This window comes from Centroberyx gerrardi, chromosome 4 (assembly GCF_048128805.1).
Source record: "Centroberyx gerrardi isolate f3 chromosome 4, fCenGer3.hap1.cur.20231027, whole genome shotgun sequence".
In the NCBI taxonomy this organism is placed as follows: domain Eukaryota; kingdom Metazoa; phylum Chordata; class Actinopteri; order Beryciformes; family Berycidae; genus Centroberyx; species Centroberyx gerrardi.
The window spans coordinates 28,805,393-28,830,744 of NC_136000.1; the positions used below are offsets into that span (position 1 = coordinate 28,805,393).

At 41.3% G+C, this 25,352-nt stretch overlaps 1 protein-coding gene across 1 annotated transcript in view; it reads right to left on the bottom strand.

Annotated features, from left to right (window-relative positions):
• The window catches only part of zc3h18 (zinc finger CCCH-type containing 18), a 34,872-nt gene extending 10,877 nt beyond the window's left edge, over nucleotides 1-23,995 (bottom strand). Inside the window, exons 1-14 of the mRNA XM_071919364.2 lie at nucleotides 23,862-23,995; nucleotides 21,502-22,517; nucleotides 20,018-20,102; nucleotides 18,130-18,278; nucleotides 17,696-17,791; nucleotides 17,314-17,456; nucleotides 16,754-16,783; nucleotides 16,031-16,145; nucleotides 15,317-15,588; nucleotides 6,242-6,424; nucleotides 4,589-4,720; nucleotides 4,105-4,197; nucleotides 3,628-3,779; nucleotides 3,414-3,528 (exon numbers count right to left, since the gene is read on the bottom strand). Of these exons, the coding sequence (XP_071775465.2) occupies nucleotides 3,414-3,528; nucleotides 3,628-3,779; nucleotides 4,105-4,197; nucleotides 4,589-4,720; nucleotides 6,242-6,424; nucleotides 15,317-15,588; nucleotides 16,031-16,145; nucleotides 16,754-16,783; nucleotides 17,314-17,456; nucleotides 17,696-17,791; nucleotides 18,130-18,278; nucleotides 20,018-20,102; nucleotides 21,502-22,503 (2,567 nt within the window). The 5' untranslated portion in view covers nucleotides 22,504-22,517; nucleotides 23,862-23,995. The remainder of the gene's footprint in view (nucleotides 1-3,413; nucleotides 3,529-3,627; nucleotides 3,780-4,104; nucleotides 4,198-4,588; nucleotides 4,721-6,241; nucleotides 6,425-15,316; nucleotides 15,589-16,030; nucleotides 16,146-16,753; nucleotides 16,784-17,313; nucleotides 17,457-17,695; nucleotides 17,792-18,129; nucleotides 18,279-20,017; nucleotides 20,103-21,501; nucleotides 22,518-23,861) is intronic.
• Nucleotides 23,996-25,352: the final 1,357 nt, after the last annotated feature.

Sequence of the window (25,352 nt, forward strand, 5' to 3'; positions counted from 1 at the left end):
ATTAGGGCTGCAACTAACGATTATTTTAATTGTCGATTAATCTGTCGATTATTTTCTCGATTAATCGATTAGTTGTTTGGTCTATAAAATGTCAGAAAATGGTGAAAAATGTCGATCAGTGTTTCCCAAAGCCCAAGATGACGTCCTGAAACGTCTTGTTTTGTCCACAACCAAAAGATATTCAGTTTACTGTCACAGAGGAGTAAAGAAACCAGAAAATATTCACATTTAAGAAGCTGGAATCTGAGAATTTTGACTTATTTTTCTTAAAAAATTACTCAAACCGATTAATCGATTATCAAAATAGTTGGCGATTAATTTAATAGTTGACAACTTATCGATTAATCGATTAATCGTTGCAGCTCTAGTTACAATGCTATTATGCGTTCACTTGAATATTTCAGTTTGATAGTGGTTTTCTTAACGCTTGAGCAAAATGGCAAGGCAAACCTGAGCTCACTCTGGGGCACATCAGCTGAGTGCCACTGGGTTACACAACGCAGTATACTGAGTTCCTGACTGCACTACATGCCTTAAACAAATGAGCTTAATCACCACTGTGTTCTACTGAATGCAAAATTCCATGCATCATAATCCTGCTCACATCATGGCTAGTTAAACATGTTTGTTATGACGTATTGTTAGAGTGCAACTTCCGACTGTCGTGTCACTCATTAGGAAAAATCATAAATAACATTTGCTGACTATTTATAGTAATACACTTCCTGGGAGGATGCAGATGCCTGTCTGGCCTGCTTTCAATTCACTATGGCGTTGAGTAACAACATGGGCATGGCATGTTAACAGTTTTTAAGGCTGGGCCTAATTAGCTAGATTAACTACTCTCATGTGCATTGTATTGGTCATTATTATGTGCTTCTCCACTTTCTTCCTTCATGTAAAAACAATATATTAAAGCGGTGTGTTGCCACACATGCATGAAGGGGAGTTAAGATGACAAGGTGCATCTTCCCCAATGACTTCACTTGCAAACCCATGAATTCATTTGAATAATAAACTACACGGTTGTTCAGATTTTCATCTTTTCATCAGTTTTCACACAGTTCTACCAAACACTCATTTAAATCCAATTCTACCGTGTGGAGTGTAGTTGCCGGTAAAATAATCAATTTCACCAAACCGATAGATGAACAAAAATTGTTTTCTGAACTTATCATTCAGAGGAGGCCCATCAATGCTTATAGACTGAACAAGTTAAAACTAGCTCAGTGCTAGTTTCAAGCTCACCACCTGTTTTATCTGTGAACCTGGCCAGTATAACAGCTTAAACTATCAAACCCAAGTTCATCAATTGTACATTCAAAATTTCCAATAATTCCCCGCATCTATGCTAAGCTGATGGCAACATCACACAAACGACAAAAATCATGAAGAAGACCCAAGGCAACCTGAATCATGAAGTGCATGGCATCCACATGGCAACTCTTTCCCCCCAAAAAGAATGACCTACAGCAAACCCAACACAAAGAAGCGCTCATCTATTGGTGATCTAACCACAAAAATATACATAATACATCAGTGTGCATAATACTGAAATTAAGGGATTACTAGCAGACTGACCGCGACACAGTTTAAGATATGTTTTAATGTTAAGAGAGTGTGATGCACAACATGTACAACTAACCCTAACCCTCAAAAATGACATAAATCAACATCTCCAGTAGGGTGTTTGGCACAAAATAATGAAAAAAAAAGGTCAAATTTATCATTTAAGCCAATAACACTGCAGTTGTCCCTTAAAAGCATGTTATTCAATCCCACTGCATCCATCAGTATCACTGACCTACAAAGGGAAGTAGTTCACAGTGTTGGGTGTTGGAACTGGCTTTCCCAGAGTTTCCATGGACTGACCTATGGTGCCCACACACATATACCTGTTTAACCACAGCCCCACACGCCCTTGCTGTCTTTCCCTGCCCTTTAACTGTTCCTCCCCACTTGCTGACCACACACACAGAGAAATGTATACAAAACTCACAAAAGTGCATTTTTTCCTTCACCTGTCCACCCACTCCTTCACCCACACACACACACTTTGGTCTTCCCCCGACAGCTGTGGGTAACACCAGCACGATCACCTGACACCATACACACACACAAAAATGCACGTGCCTACTCACATGCTGTGAAACACACTTTTGTTTGATGCAGACCTGCCTGCCAAACAGAGTGTCTTTGTCAACTCTGGGCCTACTTGCCATGCAAGCTCAATAAACAAACATGTAGGCGAGCCAACATTCACCCACCTACATGAACGCACCTGTAACAAATTCCATGGCGTACAACTCGTTTTTCAGTGCCCATACATTTTGCGCACAAGATTACATTACAACATTATAAGGAATCATAAGCCCATTATAACCAGATCTTGAGTGCAGTGTAACAAGGGGGTGAGTGCTTTCTCTGGCAACTACATAGGTAATAATCTCCCAACACTGATCATTTTAACAAATGAAATATTATTCAGAGGGTATACAACATGACTGATGAGACACTTCCCCCTGTCTACCCAAAGGTCTCCTCTCACTCGGTTGTGCCCGGAGCTCAAAAAAGCGGTCCAATGTCAGCTATTGAATGTTTCTCAACTTTAGAAAGCTGCATGCTTTCCCAAAGCAGCTGCTTTCCATCTGCCTTGTGGCCACTCCATGTTAAAAAGCAGAATAGTGTGAACACAGCTTTCCCAAGTCCTATTCTAAAGATTACGTCAGCAGCCAACAACTTAGAGGTCAATGTCACAGACCGCATTTTAAGTAATCCTCAAGCTCAAACTCATAATAATCTGCCAACAATTCTTTCTATACCTCTTTCCAAAACAAACTGCAATGGAAAAAAAGTTCTACGTGTAGCATTTTGTGTTTCTCAAAATTAAGTCCGCATTTCCAATAAACTCTGTTGCTTCCTGACGCATAGAGGGTGTTGCAGCCTTTCCCCTATCTCCCTCCCTGGCATAGCTCTGTTCGTCATGAAAGAACAAGAAGGTGGCGCCGATAACAGCCCTTGATAACAGAAACTATGCATTTTGACCGGGCAATCTCACATCAAGTTGAAACTACACAGTAAGAGTAGTGGAACTAGAATAAAGTTGTGTATGACTTCCAAAATGAAACAGTTCCTGATCTGTGCCATGAAGCAATCTCCCTTTGTGCCATAAAGCAATCCAACAGATTTTCCGCAAAAGTAGAGGCCAGAAGAGGCTGCCACTCTCCTCGGCGATGGTCTTGTTTGTATACGGTTGTTATACTAATGTCTCAAAATGAATGTGTTTGTTGATGTTAAAATGCTAGACGCAACACCTTTAACTGTTATCACTATTGATGGTAATTAGCCGATTTCAAAAAACAAAAATAAGCACATGTATATAGTCATGGAAAGCTTGAAGGAAGGACACCTACCTCCGAGGAGGGTGTTGCTGCCGTTCTTTCCGCCTGCCTTCCCGTGGGTTGGGAGGTTTTCCGGGCTCTCGTTGTGCCAGGGGTCTTCCCCCTCCACCGCCACCTCCGCCTCCACCTCCACCCCCGCCTCCTCCTCCGCCCGCTCCTCCTCCTCCGCCCGCTCCTCCTCCTCCTCCTCCTCCTCCGCCTCCTCCCCCACCCCCTATGCCTCCACCCTCACGGGTATTGGCGGGAGGTTTGCCCCCCTCCGGCGCGGGTTTGGGAGGCCTGCCCTGCGGTCCGCTGGGTGGTGGGGGGCTGGGGGCCTTCTTCATGGGAGGCTTGTCCCTACGAGGAGGGGGCATGGCACCGGGCTTCAGCGGCATGCTTAGGGAAGGAAAAGGAACTTCTTGTTTTTTCTGGCATGCAGACAATGACCGGCCGGCATCCACAACTAGCATGCCAGAGGAGCCCATGCAATGGCCTAGCTAGTGTTGGACTACAAAAAACCATGATGCAACGTGGTTCAGGCTACCTATAGTGAACTGTCATGTAAATCTATGTGAAGTAAACCATTCACTTCTGGGCAAGGAAATAAAGTGAACAATATATGCAAATAAGAATATGTTTACAAGGAGATGTGTAGATGGAAGCAGATACCTATAAGCTGACTATAAATGGGTGGACATATGGATAATGTGCTTCGTTTTACCCTTTAGCCAGCGCAGGAGGCAGGTCTGGTTTGTTCTTGGCGTTTCTTGGTGCTGCCGGACTCGGTGAGGGAGAGGTGGAGAATGATCGAGATCTTCAAACATAGGAGGGGGGAAAAAGAGAAACAGATCGATTCATGTTTTACAGCAAACCAAACAATGCCATGTCAACCACAAATGAAAAATCCGGTAAGTAGTTGTGCCCTGCTGTGGCATTTTAAGGATTGTGATCAAAAAATGAGTGATGAAAGTCATTCATTTTGTTGGTTTTAACTGAAATTAATAGTTGAATACAGGTATTTCAAATTGCTGGAGAAATTGGGGTCCATCGCCAAACCAATGCAGCATAAGGACAATTGTTTCTAAGAGTGTTTACTGACACATGAATGCATGTATTTATCAGATCAAATTCAACTATAATCAACTAGGGGCTGTGCTAGGAGTAGTTGGACACACACACACACACACACACACACTCTTGTGTACCTGGAGCGGCTGCCACTGAAGGAGCTGCGCTGGGAGGAGTGGCTGGAGTAGGAGCTGAATGAGGAGGAGCGGGAGCGCGAGCGGGAGCGAGACGACCCAGAGCCTGTGTAAGACGAGGAGCGAGACGAAGACCTGGAACACAAACACACATAATCATAAGCACACTAATACACACGTAGCTATCATAAACGTGTGTAAACATCTTTAACACACCCACACACATTGATACAAAGCCTCTTAAAGAAACACACTCACACAGGCATATTTGAAGATTTTGGCCAGTGTTCAGTGTGATGCTTGCTGACAGTGGCTGGAGAATATGGCTCTCAACTACACCATATGACTCCATAGATGAAGACTGTTCCTCAACACATATCACAACATGTGAAATGAATAGTGAATGAAAGTGAGTCTACAGCCATGTACAAATGTGCACTCGAGACCTAGAAATTGTCCCATTTATTTTCCGTACTGTTCCGGACCTGCTAAGGAACGCTTTAAAGGACAATTCCTATGCAAAACTTCCTTAGGACCATGAAGCCTCAAACATAAGTACAAACTAGATGGCACACAGTAGAGCGTATATCTCCACAAACGCTATGCAATTTTCAATGTATGCCAGTTCCATGTCAGATTTTCACCAAAAGTTAATAATAAAAGTTAATAATTTCCATGCCACATTACCAAGTTGTTTCACATCATGACTGGACCTGAAATGGGACATCAGATACACCTGTTCAAATTCTAGCCACTTTTAAGCATTTCAGCCGATTATCAAAGCACCATGTGGCCAATCCGCACTAAATCTGTTCCGTTTCCATTAGGGCTGCCCTTCTACCACTGTACCAAATTTGGAGGGCGGTTATGTCTAAACTGGAAAGGAGCTCTCCAGTGCCCCCATGTTGTTTGATTGGGCCAATAATGGAGGGTTAGCCTCTTCTTCTGCAAAGTTTGATGGTGTTACGTGAATCTGTTACATGTGTTAATCCGTTAATCCAAAGTTATATGCCTTTTTATGAGAGGCCACGCCCACCGCCACACCACCATTTGGCCAATCGGTGCAAAAAGTCAATCAGTTCTTCCTTGCCCCATGACCCAAACTTTCCAAAAGTTTCATGCAAATCCATTCATAACGTTTGGAGTTATCCTGCTAACGGACAGACAGACAGATGGAAGGGGGCAAAAACATTACCCTCATCCCACTCCGTTGGCAGAACTTGGCTTCAAGGTTTCAGATTGTGTCAGTTATTTCTCTACAAACAGGCAAATAGACGACTATCATGGCCTGATTTGTCAGTATAGTGATAGCTTAGTTAGTTTGAATTTCAGTTTGAATTTTAGTTTGATAGTGTACAGCTATAGTGATGTAGTTTGATAGTGTGCAGCTATAGTGATGCAGTTTGATAGTATGCAGCTATAGTGATGTAGTTTGATAGTATGCAGCTATAGTGATGTAGTTTGATAGTGTCCAGCTATAGTGATGTAGTTTGATAGTGTACAGCTATAGTGATGTAGTTTGATAGTGTCCAGCTATAGTGACGTAGTTTGATAGTGTACAGATATAGTGACGTAGTTTGATAGTGTACAGATATATAGAGAAGTTTTGGAACATTATTTTCCAAGATTTCCCTTGTTGTAAGAAAAAGCCCCTACCTGGAGGAGTTTGACAGGGAGACGGAGGAGCCCGAGGGCCGATGTCGCCGGCGGCCCCGCGGCGGGGAGCCCACCCCGGGGCGTCTCCTGGGGGATTTGGACCTACGCCACGGGTCCTTCCACTCATCTGGTCGCCTCATGACTGGAACAACCTCCTTCTTAGGGGGAGGCTCCATTGGCCTGCTGCGGAAGTTGAAGGAAGGAAAGATGGGGGTTTAGAGAGCCAGATTTGCGATTGGTGGAAAGAATATGAAATGTAAATACTGGAAATGTAAATTTTTTATTTTTTTTTCATACTGCATTTTCATATTTTTCATATATTTCCACATCACACTTATTTTTCATTTATCTCAGTAATTTCTACTGCTGTTATTGTTGCACACCATGTCCACATGCTGTAATTCATATATGTATATATATATATATATATATATATATGTACATACATATATATATATATATATATATATATATATATATATATATATATATATATATATATATATATATATATATATATATATATATATATATATATATATTATACACAATATATATACTATGTCACAAACAATATATATACAATATATATACTATGTCACAAACCAACAGTACTATCAAACTATATTTCCTCCCCACCCCCCTCCCATCCCTCTATCCATTTAACTCAACTAAACCACATAAGTAAATAACCAATATTTAACACTACTGTATAAATAATGCTAAACCAACAGTGCAAACAAACTATATTTCCTCTACTCCTCTCTAGGGGTCGGAGGATAATCGATTCTTAGATGCATTACAATTTATTCTTGAACAATTCTGCATCGATACATCATGATTGACCCCATTTGCTTTATTCTTACTTATATCCTATTTTTTCTTCACTGTATCCTATTAATTGCTAATCCAATTTCCCCACAGGGACCTTTAAAGTTTCATCTAATCTCATCTGGAAGGGGGCTTGGGCTGAAAGTAAAAGGTCAATACCAAGTAAGACTCACTGCCAACAAAGTGAAGCCATGACGCTAGATACAAAAGGTGTTGAGTGATGAGTCAAGGACTGGCAAATATAATTCACAGTTCATTTCCACTTTTGTGTGCTTCCTTCTGACTGGATATGCCACAGTAAAAGGTGCTGCTTTCAGATTATCAGATAACGTTGCGGTGTAACACACACACAGCTCACTGCACACACACACACTCTTGATACCAGTAACTGCCTTTAAGCGGAAACAGGCATAGGGGCAATATCATGAATGACGCCAACGTGGCAATCTAATCAAAATTTTTGTGACGATAACATTTGAATGCCTCAGTTATATATAGTCTTTGGTTTTGCTTGTTCTCAAACTTTTTCCTGAGCATCGTGCATTATCTCTGACCGTTTGCCAATCAAATCAAAGCAAACCAATGGCTGTGTATCAAACAGGCTCCTGATTAGGGCTGGGCGATAATTCAATATTATTGCTTATCGTCTTTCAGTGGAATCATATCGTGATGATATGAAGATATTTTAATATCGTGACACACATTTCTGCTGTCTAAATTGATGATGACAATCACATTTTACTTAAAAACTCTCATAAAATGAGGTATGGTAAGAATATTATTTGAATATTTCTGTTTTGTTTGACATCACACCTAACATTACCATTCGGTTCAATGAGATGAACATTAATTTGATTATTTAAGGTGATTTTGCATACATGAACCATATCGTGATATATATTGATATCGAGAAAAATCCTTATGATTATCGTGATATTGATTTCAACCATATCGCCCAGCCCTACTCCTGATTGGCTGCCTGTTACGCTGTTGTGCACAAAGCGGTAGTATCTAAACTTCTGTTTCTCTGCCATCTGGATGGTTAATTTGCATATCAGATGAAACTTAACATTATTCCCATGTGGCGGTGTGAGCCCAACAAAAAGAAAAAAATGACCAAGATAAAAAAGATTAATTGTTGAAGTGAGTGAGCAAGCAAGTTGTAACTCTTGTCTCTTTATTGAGAGTTTCTCACGGTACCTGCTTCTATAACAAGATGGGATTGAAACAAGATAGGGTGATATATTTCTAGGAAAAATGCATATTATTTTGTGTAAATGTAAATTATTTTGTTTTTTTACCTTGGCAGGTAAGCCAAAAAGCACAATTTGGACACTGACTCTCCCTAAAGAAATTAACAAATAAAAAAAAATAAAAAAAGAGTGAATGCCACCTGATCCTGCCCATATACCAACTTCCATTCAGTCAGAAAGAGAATAGGAGATTTACAATACACAAGATGGCTTGAAGAGGTCGTTTTTTATGGTTTTATGGTCCTTCACAAAGGAAACATTCTTGTGATAAGTTATAATTATCATAACAGCGACGGAGCTGTTTACCAAAACAAAATTTGCTAAAATGGTTGCTATTTGAGTCAACAGGTGGCGAAAAGGCTAAAGAGTATTTTTAGATGAGGTTCAGGAACAATAACATGGGCTAACCTGAATCTCCACATGGAAACTCAAAGTCATATGCCTAGCTATAAAAATACAAATAAAGGCAATATAACAGATATGCAGAATAAATCACCACAATGGAAATGTGATACGTGTGCTGCATAGGACTCTGGGTAACAACCTGATGACATGATAAACCTCTACAATGTAGTTGACCATATATGGGAGCTGGGCCCGCTATGAGCCGTTCGTTAATTCTAAACCAGGGCATTTACAGAGAGGGGCGACTTAATAATGTCTACAGTGTATGGGAGTTTCCAGAGTAGAGGGATCGATGTTTATTAATACTACAAGACAGCAAGAGTCAAGGCTTGGGCTTCGAGCATCTGTCTAAATATTTGTTGAAGGAAATGAACATGGTTAGAGTGGATATTCCCACTGACATAAGAACTGGCATCGTGTTACAGAAAACTCACTTCCATGCTTGAATGAGCCCCACCTCTGTATCAGTTGCAGCCCGGCTACGGCCGGGATAGGGCATTCCAGTAGGTGCCAGGATAATGCTTTGGTTTACTATTACACCAGACACTGCCTTCAGCCCTTCTGCTGTTCAGTAGCTTTATGTAATATGTAACAGAGGATTAAAGAATTAAACTAACGCCAATATCAAAGGACAAGGACACACACAACTGGACATACATCCCTGCATAAACAAATAAAACGACTGATGTGCACGCGTGAGCGTAAATACACACACACCTCCGAATGAAAAATTCCACAGGTGTGATGCAAGAACAAACACCCAACATGTCACAATACAACTCCTGCAGCTAAAAATAGAACAACGCTAGAGCTATTTATAGCTATTTATAGCTCTAGCGTTGTTAGAGCTATTTAACAACGCTAGAGCTATTTATAGCTCAAGCGAAATGTGATTCCTATTAGAACAAATTTCCTTTGAGGAAAGAGTAAAAGAATAAAGGAAACGGGTTGCACGAACCCAGCAAAAGCCCACGCATTACAACAAAAGGCAGTGGAATGTTTGATGACATTTGGAAGTTAAATATTTTAGCTTGAGGGACCTTTTGGAAAAGCACAGTCCAATCTGGAGGGAGGAGGCTCAATTGTTTACACAAGCTTAAACTCAAAATCAATGGTATGTGGATTGTGCACAAATGGGAGTGAAACTGAAATAAACTGAATTACACTATGCGTGCTGTTCAACAAAGAGCTGGCATTTAATAAACAAAACAGAGAAACAGGGAAACTACAGCTTTCAGCAAGTTAAGACTCCAAGCCTTTTTTAATGCCAATTTGAATAAAGTTTAAGACCAATTTCACCCCAAAATAAGTCTGAAAAGTTAAAAAACAAAAACAAAACAGTCGCAGTGTCAGAGTCGACCGCCTGTGCAAACAGGCAGATTTCTCACAAGAAAAGACAAACACAACAATTCACCATAATCAATACCTTTCAAGTCCTTATGGAAAGTCTCAAAATCCATTTTAGACATGTACTTATGGCAATTTGGTTTCAATAAAGGAATATCCCTATTGTACATGAGGAATTACAGGTACCTTTTAGGTAATTACCTGAACTGCTACCCTTCTCAGAACTGAGCACCGTCCTGTATTTCAGCGCCCGCTGCCAATTCTGAACTTCACTGCCACGACTGCCTCACAAACACCCTTAAGCCAGAAACGCAATGGAAGCGTCAGATGCATGTGTTCAAATGCACCAACTGTTTTCAATGCCCAAACGCACACTGAACTTGGTTTGATATTGTCTGCTGCTGGCTGTCTCAAGCCAGCAGAATCAGCCGTCCCTTTAGCCTATACTTGTGGATACAATTGGTTTCTGAACTGCTGAGCAGGCCGTTGCAAGGCAGCAGTGTCAGCCATCCCATTAGCCTGTTGTTGTTGTCGAAATCAATGGCGAGTTCAGAAATGAAATGACTACGTAACACTGGGAGCTAGGAATAAACCCAAGTGTAGGTACGGGGTAGTTGTGTACTCGAGGCCATACGTACGTATAGGCCGTATACTCACCAGTTCTACTATATACTGACTTCTAATGAGGAGTTTAGGCGTATACCCAGTGTATACTCACTTATTTTCCTAGTATCTCATTAAAGGATAATTACGTATATTTTCTGGGCCTTATTTTCCTAGTTTTTGCCATCATGACGACTGATTGTGTTGAAAATGAATGTGTGCAAACTGTTCTATAGTCTCATACTTACTGGTTTGCACAATACTTAAAAATACTTAATACCTAAAAATCTACGTTGGAAGCATAGGCACCAACTATTTTAGTAATCTATAGTATATTATATGTACAACGTGTTGAAAAGAACGTGAGCCATATACATTCTTTTGACATCTGAATTGGGCTTCTGCATAAACGCTCACCTTGGATCATGTGTATTGGTAAAAGCCAGGGTACAGAACTGATGCCACGATAAAATACATTACTCATCGCGGCAGCTAAGTGCAAATGCCAGTGCTTCGGTACTGATGCCGTAAGCCTCAAGTTGATCTTTGGCGAAAAATAACTGAAATGCATTTCAACACAATGGCTCCAAATGTGTTACGCTTTTGCCGATGACTGTACTGAGACTATGACATAATGGCCGATGTTGCAACTCACCTCAGTATGACCAATTATGAAGTTTCTTCTAGGCAAAACTGAAACCAACGAGACACTCCCTGTCAGAAGACAGATACTGTTCCAATGTTTCATCACAATTGGTGTGGTTGCTTAAGGTAATTATTTGGCAACTGAAGGTATACCGATTACTGCGTTTTGTGTAGCCCAGTGTTCAATCAGGCCTCCATTGGATGAGGATTTTTGAGAATGTATCTCCATAAGCAGTTAGTAAAAGGAAATAGAGGATAGCTGTATTAAATCAGTGGTAGTTCTTGAAATTCAATGTAGTGATAAGAAATCACAGGCTTTATATTAAAACATGGAAGTATAAAGTTCTGATGAATGGATCTCCAGTCTCAATTTTAGAGTTCATCAGCTACAAAATGAAGAAAACAAGCCAACTAAAATTCAACATGTTGCATAGGTGCATAGATCTATTTTAAAAATGACCAATTTCAGGTTGTCAAGTATGTCTGTCTGTGATTATTAGTTTTTTCCAGACAAGCCCAAACAAACTGCCACTACACATGTTCAGAATTTTGCATGTAAAGAATGGCTTCACCTAATCAAACTAATAAATAATAAAAGCATCAGGTGTCATGACAAAGTGTCAGTCATGCCAGACTAAGGAGCATCCCCAAAGATGAGCCGGTGAAACAGGAAGGAATTCCACGTCGCTTCCAGCAGGTGACCTTATTACCTTAGTGCTTCACGTCACTCAAGACGGAAAACAACAGCAAAACAAGATGCGGGTGTCGGCTCCTTTGACGACATGATGCCGCCCACTTGTTGACAGTGAACGTGACAGGATTGACATTACTATAGATGATGCATGGAAGGCCAGCAAGGAAATCCTAGTCATGTTCCACTATTTCAAAACTGGAAACCAGAAATGCAGATAACAACAAAGCAGCTATGTCGGCTGTGTCGTGTGTCATACATGACCAATAACCACAGTCAGGGCGTGGAAGCTAAATCATTTTTCAATTTAAGAGAACTTCCCTGAACTGGCTAGAAAACTACATTTTGAATCAAGGAACCATAAATCTACCGATGGCTGCTGTCAAATACTATCTATACAATAACACTTTGGGAAATGGGTAACTTTAACCTCTATTATCTCTGTTTTCCATGGCTGCTATAACATAATGAACGTGGTTTAGAAATTGAAATGGAGTTGGGGAAAGACGACTTTCATATCAGAAAATTGCATGGGAACAGAAAGCTTGGTTGTAAGTATTCAGACAATGTGATGAGGAATACTGCTCAGTGTAGCTATAGGTTTGTAATCCAAATAGATTCATCTTCGTCTGGCAAACCCTGAGTATTGAATCCCACTCGCGACAGTATCGGCACGCAAACAAGCAGACATGATCACATTTAAAGCAATATTCCACTTAGTTTTAACATGGGGGTTAGCTGCATCCGATCTTGGTGAGTAGTTTATATTCTGGTTTTCATGGCGGTCAGGTGCCATTCACTGACATCATTTGACTCAATTTGAACTGTTAGTCCTTTGCAATTTCATAGAAATAAATGGCTGCTTTGCTACTCTCTACCGCAACAACACAATAGTACAGTACTGGACACACTATTTGATTGACAGGTGATCTCTGGGAAGTGGGGTTGGGGGATGTCTACCCCCTGCATCAGACAATGTGCACCTCCAAAAATCGCAGATAGGCGGTAGCATTGTCGAGGCATGTTGCATGAAAATCGGGCGAGTGCATGCTTCATACCAACTTGGATCTTAGATAACAACACCATGGCATCAGAGTTGGTTTGACAGGCATAACTCCCCCTAACGGTATTTCCTGGTATTTTACTTGCTGCGGCAGGACTGAGATCCAAGGTAAACAGCCGACTGTAAAAACTGATCTCGAGTCAGCAGGGCTTCACTTCGCCTATCTGCCAGTATTTTGGATTTAAGCCTGATGAGCAAAGACAGCCAAAAGATACGAGCGGAGTCATGTATAGACATCTAGAGCTATTCTCCTAAAATGAAAGCGAGAGAGAGAAGAGCTTGCTCAGCAAACTAAATCCACTTCCCCTTAACAAACAGGCTTAAGACATAAAATTTGTTTGCGTTGTGTTTTATTTGCATTATCCTGACGTACTTCTATAACATCCCTCTGTAAAATTTATTTTATTGTCTATTGTGAATAAAGGTGATGTATAACTGAAACGCTTTGTGAATTTGATGGGGAACTGGAACTACAACAAGGTTTTCCCAGTGGGCAAAATTTTGCTGTCGAGCAATTTCCCGGCTCATGACATCCTTTCTAAAAGGTCATGGGTTATCTTAGGTCATCTGGACCCTGATTTACCAGTGAAAAGTAGGGTTAACATAATCTGTGAGTAAATAAATAGGCCTAATGTTTAACAGGGATTAACGTTTATGTGTATGAATTCTATGCAAGGTAATGACAATGAATATGAGATGAAACACTAAAGTCCTGGTTCTGGAAAAACTCTAATACCGTTACAAATCAGGTACTGCAACTAGGGATGTCAATGGTTAACTGTTAATCGGTTAACCACCGAGAATATTTTTGACCAGTTACGCATGTCGGTGTATAGGTTAATTTGCATACACCAGTGTTGCCAACTTGGCGACTTTGTCGCTAGACTTAGGGACTTTTCAGACCCCCCTGGCGACCTCGAGAACCGTTCGTCCAATCTACTTCACACTTGGCGGGTGTATTGCTGGGGACCAAGGACGTGCAGTGTCGGATTTGGTGCAATTTGGACACGTGACACGTTCATTATTAATAAACTTTGAATAAACAAGCGAACAGCACTCTGTGCAGCAGCGGGGCGAACGGGCACTGCACTAGTTGAGTCAATGGAGCGCCGGACTAAAAGGAAAGCGCCACTTTCTTGTATTTCACGATTACTTATATATCTGCCAATATTTTTTTTTATTTTAAGCAAGACTGGTTCTCTCTTCTGAGTAATGCATTATTAAAATGATAACAAGTAAAGTGCATATTTTCTGGAGAACTTAAGTCCAATAATGATGAAAACAGAGCAGGGTGTCCTCTGTAATGTTTCGCAGCTGTGGTGCTTGGGGGGGATAATTCTAATTTTGTCCCATATCTGTCACTGTTTGGGTGTAATTTATGTCTCATAATGCTAATTTTAATTTCACATTTTCTCTAGCAGTGATGGTCATTTCCTTGCTGTGGTGACGCATCACTGCAATTTTTCAGGGTCATACAAATGCATATTGGGGCTTTAATACCCCTCTCTAGGGTTGAGATTACATTTTAATATATCACTGCCTGTTATGGAGGGTTATGGATTTGGAATTACTTGTCCTTACCTACAGTGACAGCAGTGTCCAGTGGAATCCAGTGGTGAACAGTGGCTAGATGCCAGTCTCTGCACTGCACTCATATTAACTTTCTATCTGAGTGTTGGGCAGTCTGACACGGAAAGAAGCTTTGTGATTTGCATCGCCAAATGACACAGCCGGCTCTACAACGTGACGTGAATTTGGCAAATTTGAGATTAAAATTACAAAACATTTTTAAATTGTCTTCCTGGGCGGGCTGCCCAGATAAAGCCTGTGAATGGGAAACTCTACATTCAGCATGGTGACTGGGCCTGGCTCTTCACTCATGTGGATTGTCAAGGCTTTGCTTGCTATTTGCTTGGTCCTACTTTTGCAGACGGTGTGTGTATCTCACCATCTGCTGGACAAATTGTGTATTGTCGAGCTGTTAGAAAACACTACAGGTGTAATATTTTGAATCATAATGACTGCACTATAGAAAGACTTCAACCAAAACCATCAATCATAATGGCTGGGTCTATCACCCTGGCTCTTTTATGCGTCATGTGGTGGCATCAAACCTGCCTGAAATGCCATCACGCCGATTTCACTTCTCATTTTTCTAGTCGAGCAACCAAACTCACGCGAGTGAACCCGAGTAAAACTTCGCCTCGCTTCCCGTGCGGGCCCACGGTGAGACTTACTTGGGCGGCAGGTTGATGGGCGAGCGCGGTTTGAGTTTGTCCTCGTCTTTTTTCTCCCTGGCTTCTCGCGGGGGACGCATCCTCGGCCTCTCCTTCTCGTCCCGCTTCATCCGGTCCCTCTCCCACTCCTCCTTCCGGCGCATCCTCTCCTTCTCGCGCTCCCTCTCTCTCTCCCGCTCGCGCTCGCGCTGCCGGCGCTCCCTCTCGCGGTGGTCCCTCTCGCGCTCCCGGTCCCGGTGGCGCTCGCGGGGGTCGCGCTCTCGCTCGCGCTCCTGTCGGGACGGACACATGCAGATTTAATTAATCAGATTATTCCCACCGAGATTAAGAATCACTTTTTCTTGGGAGACATGGACAATTTTTTTTTTAACATTATACGTATAAACTCATGAGGAGAGACCAGTTCTTTCAACTTTAAATCTCTTTGCAGTGATTTCCATGTAGAGGATTGGATGCTCAGTGGCAGTGTTAGTGCCTTGCTCAGGAAGACTATACACACTTTAATGTGACAAAGAACATACAACTGTTCTCCATGTCTTTCTGCCAGCATTTTTTTACTGTTTTACTGTCCTGTCTTACTTGCTGTCATTTTTTATTGCTGTTGAAAAACTGAATCTGATGAACTTGAACTTGATGATGAGACCCTTCGACTTTTACATTTTGAAGTTTTTGATAAATGGAGAGTACTTTAAGTACACTGCTGAGCATACTCACACTGTAGTGGTATGGAAGAGGAGCTTCTGTGTACTGCACTCTGAAGTTTTCATACTGGCCGCCTCGCCATAGGGCCTCCATTTCATAGTCATAGTATGGGTCAGCGTATGGATCACTGCAGAGGGAGAAATTGTGTCATACGTGACAAGAGCACTGCAAATTTTTTTTTTAGGTTATTTGTCATAGCATTTCTGCTCTGCTTTATTCAACAGTTCACAGTGAAGAGAGGGGAAAGATGAGAGAGAGAGAGAGAGAGAGAGAGAGAGAGAGAGAGAGAGAGAGAGAGAGAGAGAAAAGACACGCGACATCCAATACCGTGGAAAACATTGTGATATTTGATATTATTGAATATCGGCCCAAGCCTAATAATAACATTACCAAAGTAAAAGGGAAAACCCCATTTGATTAAATAAATACTTACAAAACACTTTTCAAAGACAGTTAGTACTATTAATTTGTATGATACTTTGTACCGGAAAATGTAAAAAATAAACAAAAAGGGACAGTAGGTATTGGCGAATACATAAAATTAAGCTATTATACACTGTTAGTGTTTGTGGTTGTTTTTGAGCCAACGGTCAAGTGCCATGTGTGCCCACTGAGGAAGGAAGCTACAGACTGTGAGGAGGGAACAGAAACCCGAGATTGAGGTGTACGTGTCATTTGTATGAAAGGTTAGTCAGGTTGTTGAAGTGTGTGAAACTAGGAGATGCCGACACTCACCCATAGATGGGGTCTCTGAACTCCATTTCACTAAAAGGGGGAAAACATATTCAAAGAAAATGCTTTGAATGTCAAAACATGCAAACACTTGTTCACAAATGAAACCACGTTCTGCATATTTCAGATATGATAGATATCTATGTATGTATAGACAGTTTCTGGTTTGAAGACGTTTTCTTCATATTCTCCAATTTTTCTCTTTTGTTATATATTGCAAGTATCTTGATATTTGTATAAGTTTGCATTTGTTTTCATACTGCAAACATTTCATTTTGTATATTTTAATATTGAGCATGTTTTTATTCATTCTTTGCATTTTCTAAAGCTGTTTTTTTTGCATGCTGCACTTTTCATTCCTATATTTCTACTTAATACATTCTAGTGTAACTGTCAGTTGTGTTATGTTTCATGCCACCCATTTGCTCTATTCTTTATATACATTCTGTCTTTTCTTTGCTGTATCCAATGACAATTTGCTCTTGCAACGACCCAGGTTCTCCACGGGGATTGAGTTTCATTTGAACTTATGAAAAAATGCTCTGAATGCGAGCCGGTCGTACTCTCTGATGATGCGGTAGCTGCGCTCTCTGAAGAAGTCGTTCTCCTTGTCGAATTCCCTCTCGTCCTCGCCGATGGTCACGTTGAAGCGCTTCTCCTCGAAGTCCGGCTCCTGCTCCTTACGGATGGTGGCCTTTTTCAGCACCTGCAGGCAACAGGACCGGGTGAAAACCAAAATCTGGTTTAACATTACTACTATGCTACTAACATGTTTCATTTTAAGCTGCACTAGGCAACTTTGCACGTTGGCGGCTCCAAATGGCAGCGAGAGGTAACTGTTTGGAAAAACTGAACTTCATCACCCAGAAATCCTGTAAGGTGGTGAGTCCAGTCTTTTTCCAAACTGTGGCCAAGGTGGCAGTAAGAGGCAGTAGTAGTGTTTACCTCTTTGGCGTGCCTCAGGCCCCTCTCCCAGGCACTCTCCACAGGAGGCTCCACCGGAGGAGGAGGTGGAGGAAGCTCCTCAACTGCAGGCGCACCCTGAGACATGGACAGACGAGAAATATTTGCCATTTGCTCCATACATGCAGAAATTCACACATGAATCTAGAGGCCCATTGATCGCATTTGTATAATCACAATCCAGCTCCCAAGTACTTGTACTTAGATCAGCAAATAAAGCTATGAATAAGATGTTTTTGAGAGCCAGTGTTAAAAAAGTAAGTGCTATATCCTCTATCCTATTTTATTATCATTTATCTTTATTTATGGAGTTAAATAAGGGTTGTTAACAATGGTCAGTGCATAATTTGATCAAATGAACTGAAGAGAGAGAGACAGAGACAGAGACAGAGACAGAGAGAGAGAGAGAGACCTACCCAGGGGTTATTGGGCATGAGCGGGTGCGGTCCTCCAGGTGGCGCTCCGTTAGGTGAGAACAGGTCTGGCTTACTGATGAGGGAGTAGTTGCCTTTGTCATTGACTCCAGGGTGGATGAACCTACAGTTCATGCCCCAAGTACAGTTTCCTGCGGGAAACACCAAAAACATAACATTGTTGAACATGTGTTGCAATAATCTGCAGACAGTTGATAAACCAAGCATAGTTACCTAGGGAACAAGGAAAAGCCAAATAAATAATTAGCAAAAAAAAATAATTCTCAAAAAAAAAAATCAAATCTGACAATTAAGACATTTGGACATGAAATAGCTTTCTATTCTAAACTTACAGTTCCTTATAACAACAACAGTGGATAACCTAACTGTATCTGAATGTCAGTTACACTGCTTTCATCTCAAGAAGTACACATATTTTCTCAATCAGCACACACTCTACTACAGGCATATATTATTATATCTATATTATTTGTAAGTACAAGAGCTCCCCCTACTGTGAAACACCAGCAATAACAAGTGCTGACACAATGAGAAACACTTTCTTCCTGCACCAGTCAAAACAATAACCAAACATAGATCAAATTATAATCTTACATAATTAGCGATGAAAGGTGATTGTTACACATGTACTGTGCATAAGTGAGTGATGGAGAGTTGCATACTGCATTGGTGTGTGTGTGTCTATGTCTACATTTTGGCCAGTGTTCAATAAAATATATTAGCTATTAGTGGCTAGGCACCATGTCTAAACTAAGCCACTCCAAAGCTGAAGATCATTCTGAACAACAAAAATCACAATATGTGAAACGGCAGTGAGTTTTGCACTACAGAAACTGAGAATTCATATGTAAATTATAACTGAACTTCCCGTCCAAGCCTGTTGTGTTATCTTTTCTTTTAACCTTGTATGCTTTGTAGGAAAGTGTTTGTGTTTAAAGTATGATATGAATAAAGTTGACAACAATTTTTTCATGCTAGGGATGTAAATAACAAGTAATTTAGTAACCGAGCACTAACGCTCTAACGGAAGACCTGCAAATGGTGGTAGGAGGCATATCAGTGGAAGATAGCATGGGGCAGTTATATACAAACTAGGAGACCTTCAAGCCTCTGAAGGCTACAGTTTGATTGTGAAGTCATTTGAAGTAAAGGCTTGTGTACTGGGCCTTGAGAAACTGACATGGTTCAATTCAGTAAAGCCTAAGGTATGGCAAAGTCTCTATCTAATTTGCCACAAAAACTTGTTTAAATCATTGGCTGTTGCCAGGATCACTGTCAAATCTCAGCCGCGGCAAGTTTTGGACCACTTCACACTACACAAACCCGGCTAGACTGAGTCTGACAAAATCAATCACAATTTAAAAACTGAGGATGGTCCAGTCGGGCTTACTGTGCTGCTACACTGTGAGCTAAACGGTCAACAAGTCAGTGGGAGTCCATTTATTTCCTATAGAGCTGAGCAATCAGGGAAACTCAGCCACTGTGTGGATGGTCAACAAGCATGTCGGCTGAGAAAAGTTGGCCATGTCTGAACTTTACGCGGTCATCAGCCATCAACTGCCAATCAGTTTGCAGTCAAACAATACATGATTTGCCTACCACTATATAGATGCAATCAGAGCCTCTCACACTGCCCACAATGCATCAGAATACAGCAACCTGTCATCCAAGTTGCTTGCGGTTTGAATGCACGCATGTGTAAAAATTGTGTAGTGTGACATAGTCTTTACATGGAAAAGACTATTTTATACTTGACAATAAAAGTCAGCTTCAAGCAACTCCAGTATCAGTTTTTAAAGCTTTAGAGTAGCTATAGAGCTAAAGAGTATGAAAATGTATGGGAGCAGGTCTGTGCTTTGTGACCACCTACCTTTGACGAAGAACCTGCAGATGGGACGTGGTCTGATCTTCCTGTCCATGGGATCTTTGACCTCCCCCTCCTCCAGGTCATCATCCTGAAACACACAAACACAACACATTATAATATCTTACTGCATGCTACCTAGTGAGCAGCATGCTTCTATATCTGTACTACTGTATGGTGTGTTCAATTGGTTTAGCCTACATAACATTTTATCGGTTTAGACCTCAAAATGTTCTGAGTAAGAATACCCTCAATCCTAGTAAATGCCTTTTCAGTAACGCTTTGTAATACCAATACACAGCCAGGCAGGACTGTACCTTAAAAAAATATCTCCTCTCATGACATTTCTATGACTATTCCATGACATACAGCCCAATATTCAGGACCAAAAGATACATCACCTGGAACTTATGTATTCAGGCAACCAGATTTACCAATAGCCAACAATTTGATTGGTTGGGAAAAAAAGGACAACTACTGACTGGATTTTTGGTTTGTGGTTGACACTGCAACGTTTGGTTCGCTGTAAAGCATGAACTCAAATGTATCACTCACTAAGTGCATGTGTGTTAACTGTGAAAAAGCTGATTAGAAGCAACAAAAGTCTCCAGAAAACTTCAACCATGGCGTCTTGATGGTTTGAAACAAGTTCAAAGTCGGAACGCATGCACCGCTCCAAGTCACTTATTTTAACTGTCAAGTCTTCCTGATGGTTTTTCCCAAATGACGTGAATGTAGCACGAGATCATACTACAGGGCCTCAGATGTATCCAAATGAGAAATCTTTTAGTTTTAAAACATGTGGAAAAAAACTGGGAGCAAGGACAGGACATTATTATATGGGAAACCATTGGACAATACTAATCCAGAAATCAAGAATCATCCATGTGATCAGTCTGTGCTTCCTCACACTAGGCAGGCTACATCACTTTATCAAACACTACACCGGTCATTGAACTACAGATATTACACCACAGGGGCATAAAAATACAGTACTCATCAGATTATGTACATACAAAGAGGATTCACGATACAGTAAATTTAAAATGTGTTATGAGAGATAAAATACTCTTAGTTTTCCAATTAATAACTAATTTCAGATCATCAGAATAATAAAAAAAAAAAGGGTTGTGTGTATTGAAAGTTTGGGCTTCAGATCACTCATTTCACTTAATGAATGTGGAATTTTCCAAACAACAAAAAAGGGTTAATCATGTACATCATGGAAGTGTAATAGTACATGTGGCAGTATCTCAGGAGAATACTGGAACAATCAGATATTGCACTCTGGAGATACACCTACAGCTATTATTACACAAATTGTGTATTGATGCAAAAATCTTACTCAACTTGAAAATGCAAAAGTCCTGACAATAAGAACAGCTTTGAACCTGTTCAATATCCCTATAGGATTTTAACACGGTCAATGTATAATTAGAGTTCCAAGTGTCCAACTGTCAAACTAAGACCAGCCAGTATTGATCACTTACATCAATCTCTCCTTCATCAATCTCTCCATCATCCTCGTCCTTCTTCTTGTCTCGGAAGGAATCTCTTCGCCCCCTGTCCGGCCCTTTGGAGTCCTCCGTCTTCTTACTGTCTTTGGGAGAGGGAGGGAGGATGGGCTTCTTCTCCCTCTTCTTGCTACTGCCCTTGTCCTCACTCTCCTCCTCTTCCTCGCCCCCCGGTTTCGCATCCTCTTCATCCTCCTCCTCCTCGTGCGTTGGGATGCTGGGCTCCTCGGGGACCTCCTCGTCATAATCCAGTTCATGTTCGTCTAGCTCCCGCGAGACGGACGCCGCGTCGTCCTTCATTTCCCTCACCACGACCGCCCTCCTCCTCCTCTCTTTTTCCTCCTCCTCCTCCTCAGCTCTCCTCCTCTCCTCTTCGTCTTCCTCCTCGGCCCTGTTCCTGTCTTCCTCCTCCTCATCATCATCATCATCATCCACCTCTGCTGTCTCGGCACCAGGCTCTGCTGAGGCCTCCTTCCTGTTGTCCCCGTATCCCTCTCCTCTCTCTTCCTCCTCTCCATCGTCTTCGCCGAAGAAGCTCCTCCCCTGTTCTGGTTCTGAATCGGGAGACTGTGGGGTGTCGATGACTCTCTCCTCTTCCTCCTCTCCTTCCTCCTCCTCGGCTGAGTGGTTTCCCTGTGGACCATCCTCATCTCCCTCCATCAGCATGATGGCCTCGTCCTCCTGTCTCATCCCTCGTCCTCCTCCTCCAGCAGGCTCCTCATCCTCTGGGTCAGAGACAAAGTCAGGAACCACCTCATCCTCTAACTCCGAATCTCGTCCTCTGCCTTCTAGCCTCCGTTCCTCTTCCTCCTCTTCATCCTCCAACACCCCGTTATCCTCTTCGCGGAGTATCTCGCTGTCTGAGATGGCCCTGTCCTCCTCTTCATCAGGGGAATCCAGCAACTCACTGTCCGAAACGCCCTTCTCCTCCTCCTCAGGTGACTGAGGGGACTGGGTAGGGCTTTCAGGAGTATCCATCAGAGAATGTTCCGCTGTAAACAGAAGCATAACAATAGGTCATTAGGTAATAAACAGTCAAACCAATGAGATATTAATAGGCCTATTTCAGGCAAGCTAGAAATCAACAGGACTGATCATAAGCATAACTTTATGCAACTCATAGCCCCAATATGTGATGTCTCCACTTTATAGAGAGAACGCCATGCCAAACTCCATGCAAAAAGTTGGCAATTTAAATGGCCATCGCAAATCAGCAAGGTTACATACCTGATAGAATATGACTTAAGACTTTTTACAAACCCATAGGTTCATCTGGTAAATTCAGCATATGGATAATGCACCAAGCAGCACTTCATTTCCATAAAATCTCATCTTCTAGAATTGGTTCACACTGCTCACTACCACCCACCACAGTGTATTTTGGTGGAGGGAGATTGTGGGCATAACAGGTGAACCATTTCTAAAAGCTTAAATTGTATTGCTTGCTCTATTACATGTATGACGAATTGAAGAGTGGCTCCTGATGATTCAAAAAAGGTATTAAGTCATGTTCTACCATGTATGTACCTTTACCGACAGGCAAGGCAATATTACATTGCCAGATTTTTGAATGGAATTTGGCATGACATTCTCTCCATACATTAGAGACCAGCATGTATTGGGCTAGTAGCACACAATATATATTAAGACAAACTTTTAATTACTTTTCTTGGGTAGTGATTTGGCTTTTGACCGAACAAAAAACAACTGGCTAGCTAGTTAACAACTGGCTATCTACATGAAGAAGGCTAAAACTTCATGTGCTTCAAATATCTTGATTAAGGACTATAACTAACTATGTGTACATAGTAAACAACATGCCCAGCTCCTCAAATGCTAGTTAACTTGCCTTTCACTTAGCAAAGAAAAAACTATTAGCTAGCTAGCTAACAAACTATCTGGCAATGAAAAGGCTAAAACTTAATCTACTTCAAATATCTCGACTGGGATATGAAATGTTATAACGTTACCTACGTGTGTGTACATGACACACAACACGTCCACGTTTTCAAACACTAATGTTAAATTTGTGAACTCGCAGTGTTAGTTGTCTGTTAACATTGTTGCTAATAGTTGGGTCGCGCTAGTTAGCCACAACAGGCCCAAAACCTGTCAACGAAAAGCAAGCTGGCTAACTAGTGATAGCCTGCACACATAAATCACCAAACGTTTCTTAAATAAAATAAACGAGTAAATCGGCTAACTAAAGGACTTAACGTCCCGCACAGTGTTGCCTTATGATCGGACACTGTAGCATGCTCGCCTGTCTTTCAATTAACAATGCAATCTCCCCCTATGCCCAGTAGCCTAGCTAACATCCACACATTTCCATTCACCTTGCCGACCTGGAGCTCTTTGAAGACAGGGCTGCTGCGTTAAGAACTACCCAGTCTCTCTGAAATTATCTTTTACACTCTACTATAAATATTATATGGTTTATTTTATCCGCTGTGGTCGAGAAAATAAGAAGCCCTACACGACACAGCGAGAGCGGCCATTACCTTGACGTCATCAACATAGGACAACCTGGGAGAAAAAAGCCGCGCTGGAGATGAATGAGGACAGATCTGGGATCGGATTGTGGATGAAATCCTTAACTGTTGATATCTAAGCAGGAGAACTAAATCTGATCTGGATTCAGTGACACCGGGCCACCTATAGCGCGGCATCCTCACCCATTCAGTTCGTAGAGTTCATCAAGAACTTTTATTTTAGTTATTTTATCATTATATACAGGTTTATTATATTTTCTGTGGGCTTGCAGCAAGCATAATATTATATTACATTATATAATATGATATGATATGATATGAAATTATATGATATGATATGATATGATATGATATGATATGATATGATATGATATTATATTATATTATAATGACATATATTTCAATTACATTACAAAAACAGGACAATATTCAGATCTTTCAATCATAAAACAAACACCTTTGCCCTATAGATGTAGCCAAGCCCACAATACGCCTCATAGCCCATCAAAGTTTTTATGCACACCCAGTACTCTGAGAACACTGCAGTTCTAAATTCACTTACTTCCATCACTCTACCAGAACTTCATCATATTATCTCCTCTATGAAGACCTCCACCTGTTCTCTCGACATTATACCAACGAAACTCTTCAAAGAAATTATTGGCACCATTGGCCCCAGCATTCTTTCAATTGTTAATAGCTCTCTGGAAACCAGCCATGTTCCCCAATCTTTCAAACATGCAGTGGTCCAGCCACTTTTAAAAAAACGGAATCTAGATCCTTCAGTCCTCAATAATTACAGACCAATCTCCAAACTCCCCTTTCTTTCTAAAATCCTTGAAAAAGTAGTTTTTAACCAACTGTTGTCCCACCTGGCTCAAAACTGCATTTTTTAAAAATTCCAATCTGGTTTCAGAGCTCTTCACAGTACTGAATCTGCATTACTAAGAATAACTAATGACCTCCTTCTAGCTGCTGACTCAGGTAACTGCTCCGTCCTCTTGCTCCTAGATCTAACTGCAGCCTTTGATACAGTAGATCATTCCATTCTCATTCACAGGTTAAACCATTGGGTGGGGGTCTCCGGTTCTGCCTTAAATTGGTTTTCTTCATATTTATCTAACAGATCTTTCAGTGTCTCTATTAGCGACTCATCTTCTTCCTCTGCCCCCATGTCCTGTGGTGTCCCCCAAGGTTCCATACTGGGTCCAATCCTCTTCTCCATCTATTTGCTTCCGCTAGGCCACATTATTCAAAAACACAACATTTCTTTTCACTGTTATGCGGATGATACACAGATCTACTTCCCCCTAGAGCCTAATAACTACACCAAAC